The 13,938-nt window shown below is 39.5% G+C and overlaps 2 protein-coding genes across 3 annotated transcripts in view; both read left to right on the plus strand.

The window, feature by feature from the left end:
- GALNT1 (polypeptide N-acetylgalactosaminyltransferase 1) overlaps positions 1-13,938 on the plus strand; it is a 538,911-nt gene that overhangs the window by 281,109 nt on the left and 243,864 nt on the right. The gene's annotated exons all lie outside the window — the stretch shown is intronic.
- Positions 1-13,938, plus strand: part of TMEM245 (transmembrane protein 245) — a 52,739-nt gene that overhangs the window by 6,763 nt on the left and 32,038 nt on the right. Inside the window, exons 3-7 of one of the 2 annotated variants that reach the window (XM_083407631.1) lie at positions 614-715; positions 1,038-1,148; positions 3,058-3,246; positions 4,934-5,103; positions 12,970-12,993. In XM_083407631.1, coding sequence (XP_083263757.1) covers positions 614-715; positions 1,038-1,148; positions 3,058-3,246; positions 4,934-5,103; positions 12,970-12,993 — 596 coding nt within the window. The remainder of the gene's footprint in view (positions 1-613; positions 716-1,037; positions 1,149-3,057; positions 3,247-4,933; positions 5,104-12,969; positions 12,994-13,938) is intronic. The other variant, XM_083407632.1, reaches the window with a different exon arrangement.

A 13,938-nucleotide genomic window follows, 5' to 3' on the forward strand; every position in this document is an offset into this window, starting at 1 on the left:
TTATTGGGCTGTCTTTGTTTTTGTTTTCATTATATAATTTTTGTTTTTTATGTTGTGAACCGCCCTGAGATCTACAGGTATAGCTAGGGCGGTGTACAAATTTAATAAACAAACAAACAAACAATAGTTCAACCACAAATTTCTATGCTTAATTTGTGGTAAAACTGGAAGCTTTCACTCTGCTCTGATATGTAAAAGAAGAGGGAGGAATGTGAGAGCCCAAGGCCAGCCAGATTCTGTGGACCTACAACTTCTAGACAGCATGGCCAATGGTCAGTGGAAGTCCTAGTCCAGAAACAGCTGAAAGGTCATGGGTTAACTACTCCAGATTTAGTAGGAAATGGTGGTTTCCCTTATACGAACCGCCCAGAGGGTGGTTATTTTATTACAGTTCTTGTTGTCTCCCTTTGGAAATAATACTTGTGTTTTCAGAAGTAGCATTATAAAAGTAAAAATATCCAGTCAAAACGTAGTCTTTTCACTTCATCTATAGTAAGGTTTTTGCAAATATCTGTCAGGTATCTGATCGTTTTGTTCATTCCATTTACTAGTTTATGCATATTCTTCAGTAAGAAGGATGTCGATTTTATTCACGGGACCTCCTTTTTTTCAGCTTCTGCAGCAGGTTCTTGGAAGATTCCAGTGTTTTTGGTTATAGTTGTCTTAATGACTGTGGGCATGTTGCACGAGCACCCGAGTGGGAAAGAGTCTTCAGGTGAGAAACTCTCTTTCTCTTGTAGTTCCATAGTAGAGATAGCTAAGCTATGGCCCTTCAGATGTGTTGGGCTATAGCTCCATCAGCCCCATCCAGCATCACCAATAATGGTGGGTGATGAAAGCAGTAGACCAACATATCTGGAGGACAATGGGTTGCTTACTCCTGTTGTAGAGTATCTTAAGTGAGTGGTAGCTGACGAAAAAGAATGTTGTCTAGGATTATTCTGGTGTGACTGAAGCTGTTGACAGTCATGAATGGGAACAGAAAAAAAAACAATTAAACTACTTTCAGACCTTTATAAGTATTTTATTTTTTATAGGGGTAGAGCTTCCTGGTCAGATGGTTTCTATTGCAGCATCTACAATAGCCATGGCAATATCAATTACAGGATTTGAATCGAATAATGAGGAACATTCACCGCAATCCTCAGGTGATTGAATATTGTGTAAGAATGCTAGACATTTTTCAATATGTTTGCATGCTTTAATCTTGCTCTTTGAATTTTTTTAATATATATACTGCCCTTTGTCCAAGGATCGCAGGGAAGTTTAGCTATGCTTATTTTGTTACTGCTTGTTTGTTCTGTAATTCATCTTTCAGCTTTGTCATTTGTTCCTTAAGATTACTGCTTAAAGTGCAAAATATGCAACTTGTATTTTAAACTGTCATGTTAATGGTGATTTTAGTGATGTGGCATTATAATGGCTGAATGCCATATTGTAAGATAGCAGTTTAACTATTTGTCAGGTGATAAGGCACACAAGTAAGAATTGAGTATTTGTATGGATAAACTGTTCTCTGGGCAGATGGTGATTACATTAGCAAGTCAGATTCTGTCAAGTTAACTTGGTTTTTTAATACACGCTGCAAACAATAAGGACTATTCTCAAAATGTCACAGAACATAGTTGGAAATTTGAGAGCTGTGAGAGAAATCTCACAGTTTTTTTTGCTTGCTAAATTGTCCAATTGATTAAATATTATTTTCATGTGGATTTTTTCATGATACACAAATTAATTTCTGAGATTTTAGTGATCATGTTGTCAAATTTAAATAGGGCTTCAGCACCATCCAAAACCATGGATTGTGCAAGCAATAATTCAGAACCCCATCTGTGATTTGTTCTGCCAAACTTACTTTTATGTAATGTTTATATGCATACCATACAGCTGAAACTAAATAAACCTACCAATAGAATAATTCCAAATATGAAGTAGCAGTTTATAAACCAAGCAGTCCCAAATTCAGTCAGATTACTTCTGTTTAGCCTGTTTTGATTGCAGTCTTGAGCAATTGCTATTGTACAATATACATGACTTCAGTTCATCATTTTCGATGTTTGTTTGTGAAGGGTCATTCATACTTGCAGAAATTAATCCTGCTAGTCAAATACTGGAAACTTAAGGAGAAGTATTCTGCACAAAACACAAAGCTTGAATGCTCTAAGAGAATTAGAATATGCTATCAGGGGTTTTTTATATATACTATTACATTCAACTTTTGTAATTGTAGTTCTGTGTTTTGAGCTTGTATTTTGCAGAGTTTTTGAGGCAAATGTATAGGTAAACTGTAATTTAGAGTTGCTTATCGACTTCTGTTTTCTGTCTACTCAATTCAGTGATCTTTGGAATGCTACAGCTGTGCTCTGTAAATTCAAACAGGAGACAAATCCATGGTTTACAATCATCTGTCAAACCACATATCTGATTCTTGGTTTCAGTTGAAACCTTGTGCTAAACCATAGTTGGACTTTAGACATCACACTAAATCATGCTTAGCCAAACCTTGGCGTATGAATAGATTATTTGTATATAAGCTTTCTTTTGAGATTTCAGAATTCCAGGCATTAAGCCTTTGATTAAAACACTGCAGCAAAAGTTATTTCTGTGTACACTGAAAGCAAATATTTCACTGAAAACTAGAAAGCAATTCTTATTTTTAAGTTTTTCTTCTTTATTTTTTAGAAATGTATGATTAAACTTGTTTAGTTCTGGATACGCTGGACTTTTGGGAAATTACAATGTGGTGTTAAAGGCATAGTAGTTTGTATGGGTTTACACGAGACTGGTAGACATGGCTTCCCAAGCATCTTAGATACAGTTCTGACGACTGCTGTGCTTCTGAATAGCAGTTTGTTTATATACCACTTAACTGCAATTGTCTCTTAGTGGTTACAAGAATTGAATACAGAAAAGGTAAGAATCTGTTAAAATGGTAGAATCAGACTTCAGTTAAAATGTTTGACCTCAACTGGAAGGGAGTGCCACAGAATTCAAGTTAAAGTTAAAACTTGCCAGTCTTGTTGAATGTATTATATAGCTGACTTTTTCTTCTTCCAGGAACCGCGGAAAGTAGTGCCACATCTTCTCCATCCACTGTGAGTGGCAGACAGAGACCTGAGATTGGAACACTTCTTAAAAAGAAGAATACAAGTGATATCTACTTTGTTCTGCTTACTTGGGCCATTGTAATAGTTCAGATATGGTTGAATCTCTGGATAATACAGCTGCTGCCAGTACCTGTTGCAGGTTGTTCACTATTTTCTTATATTGTGAGGTAAAACAATATTTAGATGAAAAACCTGTGAAGGTGGAGAAAAGAGAGTTTGTCAAATTGTAAGGAAACAGAAAACTTTCAGTTGGCTGAATCAAGACTCAGGAGAGCAGAACAGTGGCTGTGCAAGGGAGTTTTGCTACCCTTTCCTCCTTACTGCAGCTCCTTGTGTTCCCTGAAAAGCCACCATTATGGGTCACATCCTCTGAATCCCTGTGGGATGTGGCACAGAGGAGAATTTAAGGAAACTGGGCAGGCAGCTTCCTAATACATACCCTAGCATCACATACCCGAGGTCACTTTGTGCTACAGAGTATAAATAGTAAGAGGCACTAGTTGAGCTGGTGTGGACTGTATGGAACATAAGCAGTGAACTGGAACAAACCAGGGTCTTAAACCATGTTTATGAAATTAATAACATCCTGGCTTGTTCTGAAACTGTTGACCATTGTCTCCCAGTTTGGTAATGAGTGCTTAGCTGGTGATACATCATGAAATTGAAAACCAGACACCACCAAGCCCTACTGTTTTCCTCTGCATAGTTCCATCCTTATATTAGACATCATGATATATTGGTATATTGCGATGTTTAGCTGGTGATATATCACAGTGTTGAAACCCAGCCCTGTTGGCTACCCTGCATGTGATCATATGACAGTTGATGCCTTGAAGATTTTTCCAAAGTGGTCATCAAAGTAGTTAGAGTACTAAAAAGAATACTTAAAATATAAAGAAAAAGAAGCTCAGTTGAGGCCTAAGGATCAGGCTGAATGTGTTGTGACTTGCTCATAAATGAATTTCTATTTATAAGCACAGTGACATGGAGCTGATTTACCTATTGCAGTATAAGAAAAAAGTTGGCAGAGGAATTATCTGCCCTGTCTGGGAAGACTTTGCTGTGTCTTTGTCATTTGTTCCTTAAGAGTACCACAGTCATATAATTAAGTCTTGTATAAATAATTTCAGCCCCAAAGCATACGGCTAAGCTAGATTTTGGTGCTAATGAGCAGAATATATTTAATCTTTATGCTAGTTACATAATTGCCTCAGAAACTCCCGGTCAGTCTCCATTACGTGAGGGGAAAGTAAGTACCCAACAAGTTGCTCTTCCTCCACTGACTCTTCTTATAATTTTGATTTTCCCAAACAGTACTTCCAGCAGCAGCAGACTGAGCTGTGTGCAGTTCACATTGAAAACCGTAGGCATCATGAGTAATTTCAGACACCATATTAGTTTCAAACTATGGTTTAGGATCCTCTGAGGCTTTCCATGTATTATGAGACTCCAAAACATATTTGAACATGTGCCTTGTTGCATTTGCGCTGTGTGTATCTCAGAAAACCGAATATTTTTGGAATTTTTAGAATCCTTCATAATTTTTACCACTAATTGGAATCAAGGAGCCTTCAAAGTTCTTAATGTTGAGGTGTGTACCTATTTGACTCTAGCTCTTGTAACTACGGAATATGTATCTGTATGAACCTATTAGCTATTATGTACCTGAAGCACATATTTTGGGAAGTTTTTGTTTCAGGCAGCCAAAATTATTTTTCTGCCTATATCAGCAAAATAAATGTAGCAGCCATTTTAGCATAGCTTTCTGCAATATTGCTGTGTTCATTTCCCCCATATTTTAAGTAAGTCTTCTTTTAATATTGCAGTGTGGGTTGTCAAAAAGCTTGTGGTCCACTTTGGAGTGGTGAAATTTCTGGTGAGTCACTGCAGCGTCTGGTGGCATGTCCTTGAAGATTTTGTGAGAGAACGTCAAGAAGCTCTTGCACCACGACCAATCAAGGGCCTCGGAAGAGTCATTCTAAAGCTAGACAGTAAGGTATTTAAAGTTGCTTCTTAAACTTGTGCGTCTCTCTGTGTGTATCATATATAAAATTTATTTAAACATTTTAATAATAATAATAATAATAATAATAATAATACAATAATAATACAATAATAATAATAATAATTTATTATTTGTACCCCGCCCATCTGGCTGGGTTTCCCCAGCCACTCTGGGCGGCTTCCAACAAAGATGAAAAATACACTAAAATGTCACATATTAAAAACTTCCCTAAACAGGGCTGCCTTAAGATGTTTTCTAAATGTCAGGTAGTTGTTCTTCTTTTTGACATCTGATGGGAGGGCGTTCCACAGGGCGGGTGCCACTACCGAGAAGGCCCTCTGCCTGGTTCCCAGTAGCTTTGCTTCTCGCAATGAGGGAACCGCCAGAAGGCCCTTGGCGCAGGACCTCAGTGTCCGGGCAGAACAATGGAGGTGGAGACGCTCCTTCAGATATACTGGACCGAGGCCGTTTAGGGCTTTAAAGGTCAGCACCAACACTGAATTGTGCTCGGAAACGGAAACAGGATTTTTATCCTGATTTTCAACCGGAGCATCAGATATATTGGGGGAGTGGGGGCAGAGTCAAACCGCTTTTGCCTATTTCAATTACAAATACGTTCATGCACTGTAATGAATGCCAAGAACCCTTTAGTATTGTACATTCCTGAAGGTAATTTGCACCGTTTGGGTTTTAGGTTGTAAACAGTACTAGTTACACAGTTAGGGTTGCTGTAGTTAATGGCTTAGGTACAGTGTTCCTTTGACCAGAACTCAAGCCATAGGATGCTCCTGCAGGTGAAAGGTAGGGAGGGGACTTTTGCTGATTGTAGCCCTTTGTGCTTCATGAAAATTTGCTCCAGCAGGTTTTGGGATCATCATACACATGTCTGCCAATGGGAGTCCCCACTGGATCGGAGAACTTGGGTTCCAAGCCAATATCTCTTTTGTCTATAGTCAACTGAGCTTCCGCAGACCAAATTTCTTTTTCCCTCCCCAAAGAGGGACTCCCAGTAATAAACCCATCCAAGGGGTTGTCAAATACATACCTCCTTGGCATTAGTAATGGAGACGCTTCCTTCTAGATGACTTGCTGGGCCACATTCTGCACTTTTCAAAGGGTGGGAAACAGCAGGCCAGGTGAGAGCTTGCTACATTAATGGAAAAATCTGCTGAGACAGATTGTAAAGGTAATCACAAACGTTAGGGTGCCTTTCCAGTTGTGTAGTACTTGGCCAGTCTGAGAAGCTGTAACAGTTGTGGGTGAAATTTGCTTTCTAACCTGCCATATGGAGACTATCCTGATAATGTTTGTTTGTTTGTTATAAAATAAAAAATATTCTTCAAAAATGGTAAAAGAGAAACCTTTCTCAGAAAAGTCACTGTGGACATAGATCATGATGCAGTTTGCATGAACAGACACCCATCCATTTATGCACGTTCGGTATGTGTGCAACCGCACATACATGCATTTCACCAAACCTGGAAATGACTTTAAAAATGGCAAAAAGGGGGCCTAAAAGAGCAAAAAAGGCATGAAAACAGCGCCCAGCTATCCCAGGAGCCTTTGTACCAATGGTCGAGGCCTGTGGAGAGTTGGAGCCTTGGAGGGAGCTTGGTGGAGTTTGGCATCTGGTATGTGCTGCTGGTTTTTTAAAGGATGTCGAGAGGTTTAGAGGGTGTTTGCAGGCTTTTCCAGTGGTGTTTCAAATATACGCAATTCCATGTGTGGGTGCGGGGCCTCGGGACATAACCCCCGCATAAATGGGGGGGTTGCTTGTAAATTAATTGCTGTATCAGGGGCAAAGGTCCTGGACTACAGAGTGCAGTACTCAAGCTGTGGGGTAAATAGTTCTAGGTGACTAGAGAGGCGGAATATGACACAACAGGAATGGATGGTGTCTTTAAGTAATCATTCATCTTTGAATATCGAGCTTCAGCTTTAAATAATCAGTCCAAAATCATCAAGTTCCCCCAGTGCCTTGTACATCTTTTACATTTTCTGATGGCACTGACTATTCTCTTATATTATCTCGGTAAACACTTAGAACCACCTTACCATACCTGCAAATGAGCATTGTGATATGAAATCATTTACAGCTTTTCCTATGTGTCTAGACTAATATCTAAGATAAGCAAAGTTCAATAAACGCTGCAAGCTAAAGCACAGAGTAAGTCATTATCATTCTACTGTTTTATTATAGTATAATTGGGACAAAACAAACAATAGAGTCCACTGAATATTAATTGAATGTCTAGTTGTATGAGCTTTTAGCTGTATCGGCCTCAGCAAAGCAGTTTCACGGAGTCTGCCCTCCACTGCTTGCTTGTGCGGTTGCCTCTCCCCTCAGCCAAGCAGTTAACGGAGCCCCCATCCCACTGCTGGCTCATGCAAGCTGGTGGCAGAGTGGGGGGTCCTTTACAGTGCTCCTGCCCCCCAGCTGAACAGCCCTGATGCGTTGAAAACCTGACATTGCCCAACCCTATGCTCAGTGAGGCAGAATATTTCCAATATGTTAACAGTGCTGCTGAAAGTATCCAATGAGCTGTCATGCTTAGTTTTAAAGTGCTGGTACTGGTGTACAAAACCCTATGCAGTTTAAGACTAGGATACTTAAAAAAAATAATTCATCCCTTATATATCCAGTCTATCACTGTTGTCTGTAGTGGAAGCCCTCCTGCAAATACCATCTCATCAAGTTGTCCGTTTCCTACGATGTAGGAATCAGACCTTTAGTGTGGTGACATCTACCCTCTGGGAACTCCCTCTCATGGTGTCATCTCTGTGATCTTTTAATTGTTTATTTGCACCAGCTATTTTTAATCCCTTAATCACCAAGGTTTCTAAGTGGTGTACATAAAAATGACAAAAGCATCCATTGAAGGTCTTCCTATTTCAGCAAGCCTTGTAAGTGGACATTCTTATCCCATCTATATTGAGCTTGAATTTATTTTTATAGTGATGCTTTTATTGTTAGATCACTTCAGGATTGTTTCTGGGAAGCAATTCATTAAAAAAAATAAAATCTGGAATGACGATTGAGGTTGGATCTACTCTTCATCTTATTTCTTGTTCTGGTTTTCTAGAAGGTATTGCAATAGATTATGTTTAGGATTTTATCTTCAGATTTGCTCATCCACCTTGTAGTAAATGCATGAATTCTCTGTGTAGTGAATTCAAGTGTTGCATGCTGTGGTCATTGTAGCAGAATGAAAGTGCATGGCTACTTCATTACTGACTTGCTACCACTTGTGTGGATTTTCTGGGGGAAAGTCCTATACAGAGTATGAGTAATTTGCATAGGAATGTTTTCAGTTTGCATTGGAAAATATTCTGATGTCTTACGAGAATGAACTAATTTAGCATGCTTATTTTACTTCTGTTTAGTAAACAAAGCTAAAAGCTTTGAAAAGCTTACCTAATACTGATTTGCAATTGGCATCAATTTCTTTGTAAGTAGTGAATTTAATCAAATTGAAAAATTAAGGAAAATTTTCCGCCCTACATCACTGTTTCACTGGCCTTTAAGAAGATAATTAATTGGATTTGAAAGCTGCTTAATTTTGTAGTAGGTTATTTTCTTGTAGGTCATCTAGTTTCTATTGCCCAGTGTTACTGACGATGCCTTATTTCTTTGCCTTGGCAATGGCCTAGCAGTTTGCTCCTGCCATTTCAGTCTATACAGGTCACCTTTTAAAATGTACTACAAAAGTAACATGATCAGATATTATATTGAATTGATAAGCACAGTCTTATTTCTGCTCACTGGCCTCCAGCTGCAATTTCTTCAAGCACCGCTCTCCCATTACTGTCCGTTAAGCACCTTAAAGCACAGAATGACATGGTGCAACTAGCAGGTAATCCTACTGAAGCCCTAGTCTCCATCAGCCCTGGCAAACCTTGAAGCTGAAGTGCCAAATGTTTTTCACCTAATGCCATTATTCCAGTTGATGGAGAAGGAATAAGAGAGTAGAAGCTGCTCTTTGAAAGAATTCTCAGGCCTCAGCAGCAATGTTTCTAAACTTTTTTTTTTTTGAGCTGCCTTTGGGTAGATGGGCTCACTATAACAGAGCTGAAGTCCAAACAGCTCAAAGATGTATTGAGGAAGATACCAGTTTCCACAACATTCCTTGTATGTTTGTTCTTTGATGAGTCCAACTTTTTTTTTTTAAAAAAAATAGGTTTTGTTAAATAAAAAGAATGTTTTCATTTGTCACACAATGAATAAAAAAACCATTAAAACATGGCTGGAAAAAAATAAAAATCACATAACAGCCAACATACTATGTTCTCCAATTGTTGCATAAAATATGGTAATGGCCATGTACCAGTAATACCCTTAAAGAACTGAGAGCGTAGGCCACCAGAGGGGTAGCTTGGATAAGTGTGGCTAAGGAAATAGATTCAAGTTCACATATCCATCTCCATCTACTACTTTTGCTGGAGCAAATGTGTGTGGTAAACCACTGGATGCTAGACTTACTGAAGCTAAGGACCAAAAAGATGCTATTCACAGCAAAAAGGAGCACAATTCCAAGTTGCAAAAGTTTTTTCACTTCTCAAAGCAACCAAAATGGTAGTCATACAGCACATCCAAATTCAAGTGATCAGGACCAAAGCCCCATTGCAGAGGAGTGCAGAGATGCTTGTCTAACTCTTTATGGATCTTCTTTAAACAATTTGAGAACTAGAGCTCCACCTGATGCCAGGCAAAATCCAGCATGCCCATTAGAGGTCGACTGTTCCTATTTGCTTGCATCCAGGAACAGACAGTGGAAGATTCCTGTGTCTGGCCTTCATTAGAGACCCACAAGAAGCACTGGTTGGCTGCAACCAGGAACTAGTAAATCTCAGAACTCGCTTCAAAATAGCCGTGTCCTTGTTTGAACAGTCAATGTGTTTTGCAAAAGTGTTCACAAGCAGACAGGGAGGTGGGTGCTTTACGTCACACCACATAAAAACCAGTGACATAATGAAATGGGCATAGTAGCCCCTGTTGTTCATCAAATTGGAGTGTCAAGCCTGCAGACTCGCTCCGGAAAACCTATCTGGAGAGATGGAATGAGTCCTCAATCCCAAAATACTCTTGAATCTAGTTCAATGATTATGAAAACCTGAAATGGATCTCTTCACCAGTGCTGAAAATACTAAAGATTCAAGATTCTTTTCAAGGCATCTGTGTCTCAATTCAAAGAATACAAATACCTTTTGAATCCAAATTTTCATACTCGCCACCCTCTGCCCAGAGGACCAGTATAGGCTGTGTTACACTTTTATAGGTAGAATTGTGTGTTAATCCAATCCTGACCTAACTTTGGGAGCATATTCAGTTTATGCCAAGGACATTTTCTGCCTGAAAATTCAGCTGGAGTGAGTTAGCCAGTCAGTCATAAACCAAACCTAACAAGAGGAATATGTAAATGCTGATTCTCCAAGAACATTATCTATCTATTTTAGCATTATTTATTATTCAGATAGTGTCATTTATAGAGCAAAATGCATATATAGTGCATAATAGTGCATATGAAAGGATAAACTTAACATACATTTGAAGATAATGATAATAAGAACACCATTAACATCAATTAATAATTAACTAATAATTATTAAAATTGCTCACAGTACTTACATGCTTTCTGAACAGTGCCATTCACAACCACAAAATTGTGAATGCTGTACTGCTTGTGACATGTGCAGATGGCAAGCTCCTAAACATGGGCGGCCATATTTAGCTGTGTCATCCAACTTGGTTGATACCCAGCCTCGTGATATTTTCCGCTTCCAGCTGCATAATGTTAAGAGCTGCTCCATATCTGGGTTTGCAATGCTACATGTTTTGTGTGTGGCACCGGTGTGTCTGCTGTTGAAAAAGTAGGCACATTGGCAATTATGGATATTATTGAGCTGTGATGTTCCATCAGACAGGAGTAGAATGATTCGCTGCAGCAGGACAAGTCTCTCCCCCCCCCCCCATCTATCAGAGAGTTTGCTGCAGAGAGCCAAAGAATGCTTTGTCAGTGTTTTGAAATGCCACCCATATTTTCCATGTTGTAAGTTTTCCCTGTGCCTCAGAAGAAATAAACTATTGTAACCAGTAAAGGAATAGAAACCCATCAAAGATCTGTGCAGTGTTGAGAGCAGATCTCATTAACGGGAACAAACTACTTAAATATCCCACTGTTATATTCACTCTACAAAGGCATCATTTTATCTATACAGATTTGATATGCCAAATACTGTCCCCTGGGGGGTGGGGGGTGGGAGAAGAATTCCCCCTCCTTTTTCTTTGGATTCTGACTATGATAATACCTCAAAATTACCAAGGTGTGTTGATTGCCAGAAGCAAAATATTGTTGGTTCTTTTACCTTTTACAGGGATACCAGGAAGTTTCCCTTCCCACCTTTTGTCCTAAGCTGGTGCATCAACAGGCAAAGATGTGGCACAAACTGGGCATTTAAGGGGCTCTTTAATTGTACTTGGGGAGAGTGACAGACACTCTGAATCTCTTTTTGATTTCTTTCAGATTGGTTCAGAGGTTAGGAAAGTATCAAAACCCACCATTTCTAGGTACTTGGGTTGCAGCAGCCTCCTGAAGTCATTCTTCTTTGGCAGAAATTTGCAAAGTGGTAGTGTATTTTCCAGCACACAATTCTTAAGGCATTGAACAATTGATGCCCTCAGTACATGCAGCATTTAGGGGAAGGGTCTTGCAGAAAGTAGCTGTTCATAAAGTTTTAGTCCCTGGACCCCACTCTGGGACAGTACAGTGGTACCTTGGTTTACGAACTTAATCCGTTCCAGAAGTCCGTTCTTAAACCAAAGCGTTCTTAAACCAAGGTGTGCTTTCCCATAGCAGTGGGGAACTCAATTTACACTCAACAGGAAGTGGAACATTTTCTGCTTCCAAGGCAAAGTTCACAAACCAAAACACTTCTGCGTTTGCAGCGTTGTTCATAAACTAAGCTGTTCTTAAACCAAGGTGCCACTGTACTGATTTTTAAAGAATTCTGAACATTTTTGGAGTGCCCTTTTGAGACATGGGAGAAGAAGATATCCTATTCCTGTTCTCCATGACTGCCAGAGGGCATTCTGTTCATGTCTGTGCTATCCTTTGGGTCGGTGGTTTTTTAGGCAGCGATCTCTGTGGTTGTTACTATGGTCCTGTTCTTTTCTCTATACAGTTGTCTTTCTTACACATCAAGTTAATGAGTTTTGTTATCAGTTTATAGGGTTGAGGGGTTATTCTAGTTTAGTCTGGGTAGAATGAAGGCCCCTCCCCTTGACGGAGCAGCTAAAGTGATTGCACCTTGCAAGGGTGCTGCTGCCAAAGATTTTTGGAATGCCCTTGGTGAGTCAGGGAGAAGAAAAAAATACATGGTAAGTAATCTCCTTTTCTCTTCCCTATCTCCAGTCCCATGGCTTGTTAAATGAATTTAGCATTTTTCTCACCCCAGAAGAATGAACCCTTTTAAAGAGTGTCATCCAAACAACCCCAGAAGGCGGTTTGTTTTCTGTAGGTAATGCAGTTGTGTATATTTTAGCTCACAGTGGCCCATAAACTTTAGCTCAGGATACACTAATATAAATCAGTGCAGTCCGACTTTTGTTGGTACAGTGCATGTCTTAAAATTTCTAAATACTGTACATTTTTCTTCTGATTGAAAAAAAGGTTTTGATGGTTTCTGCCACGTCTTTACGGCTTTGATGAAAGTCTGTCTCTGGAATGGTTTCATTTCATTCCTTGGATAATCCAGGGGTGTGTGTTTTTCATTTTTGCACAACAATTGCATTCTTCAATAATTCTTCACTGTCTTCTTGTCTCTTTCTCTTCTGCGTTCTCCCACTTTCCTTCTCCCAAGCTGTGGCATTGGCTTAATAAGAAGGTAAATAAGCAGACAGTTTGTTTGCAGTTAATATATTTTGTGCCCTTTCCCAGCATGAAGTGGTTTTTGTTTCTTGTTGGTAACATGGCTTGCTCTTGATTTGCATCACAGCAATTCTATTCCAGGCCATGATATAAGCTACAGAAGGTCATTCAATGCCCTCTAGTTTTCTTTAGCATGCTTGATGAAGAAGGATTATGTACTGAACATTGACATTGAATGATATATGTTCCATTTGCCTCAAACTGAGATAACCAAACTCCACCTAGCTCATGTTTATACACAACCGAGAACTTGAAGCTGAGGAATAGATATATAAACCTATGTAGAATGCTCACACAACTTTTGGTGGATAATAAATAATATGGTCTTCATGTAAGCATATTGCTTCATTTGCTGCCAGAAGTGCAAATTGGGTGCCAGTAGAAGAGAGTTATTTGCAGTAGAGGAACGGCAAGAGGAAGATGCTTGTTTAACTCTTGCCCTTTTGCTGCTTACTTTCTGCTTCCCCTCCCTGCAGGTGGTTTCCCCCACTTACCTTCCCAGGCAACCAAGAAATGAAATTACAAAGAAAAACAGAGAGTGGGGCAAAAGTTCAGCAACCCTTCTCAATTACATTTTCTCACCTGTAGGTATCCCTTCTCTGCTTTGGGAGCCCCATGTTTTGCTGCCAAACACAGAGTTCCACTCATCATCTCTAATTGGCTTCTGGGGGGGGGGGGGATGTTTCTAAAAGAACATGAGGATGGAGCTTTTCTGTGATGTGATGGTGAATAAAGAATATAGAATGTGGGCAAAACATGGATTACCTGGGATTTTCATTTGCAACTGGGAGATGAGAGACTGCTACCTCGATGTGGAGAAGCTTCTGAACCTGGAAGGTTGCTGGGCAGCGGAGGGGAAAGAAAGCAGAATTCCACTTACTATATTGTTCATCAGCTCAGG

This window comes from Podarcis tiliguerta (assembly GCF_965153285.1).
Source record: "Podarcis tiliguerta genome assembly, chromosome: 13".
Lineage (NCBI taxonomy): Eukaryota > Metazoa > Chordata > Lepidosauria > Squamata > Lacertidae > Podarcis > Podarcis tiliguerta.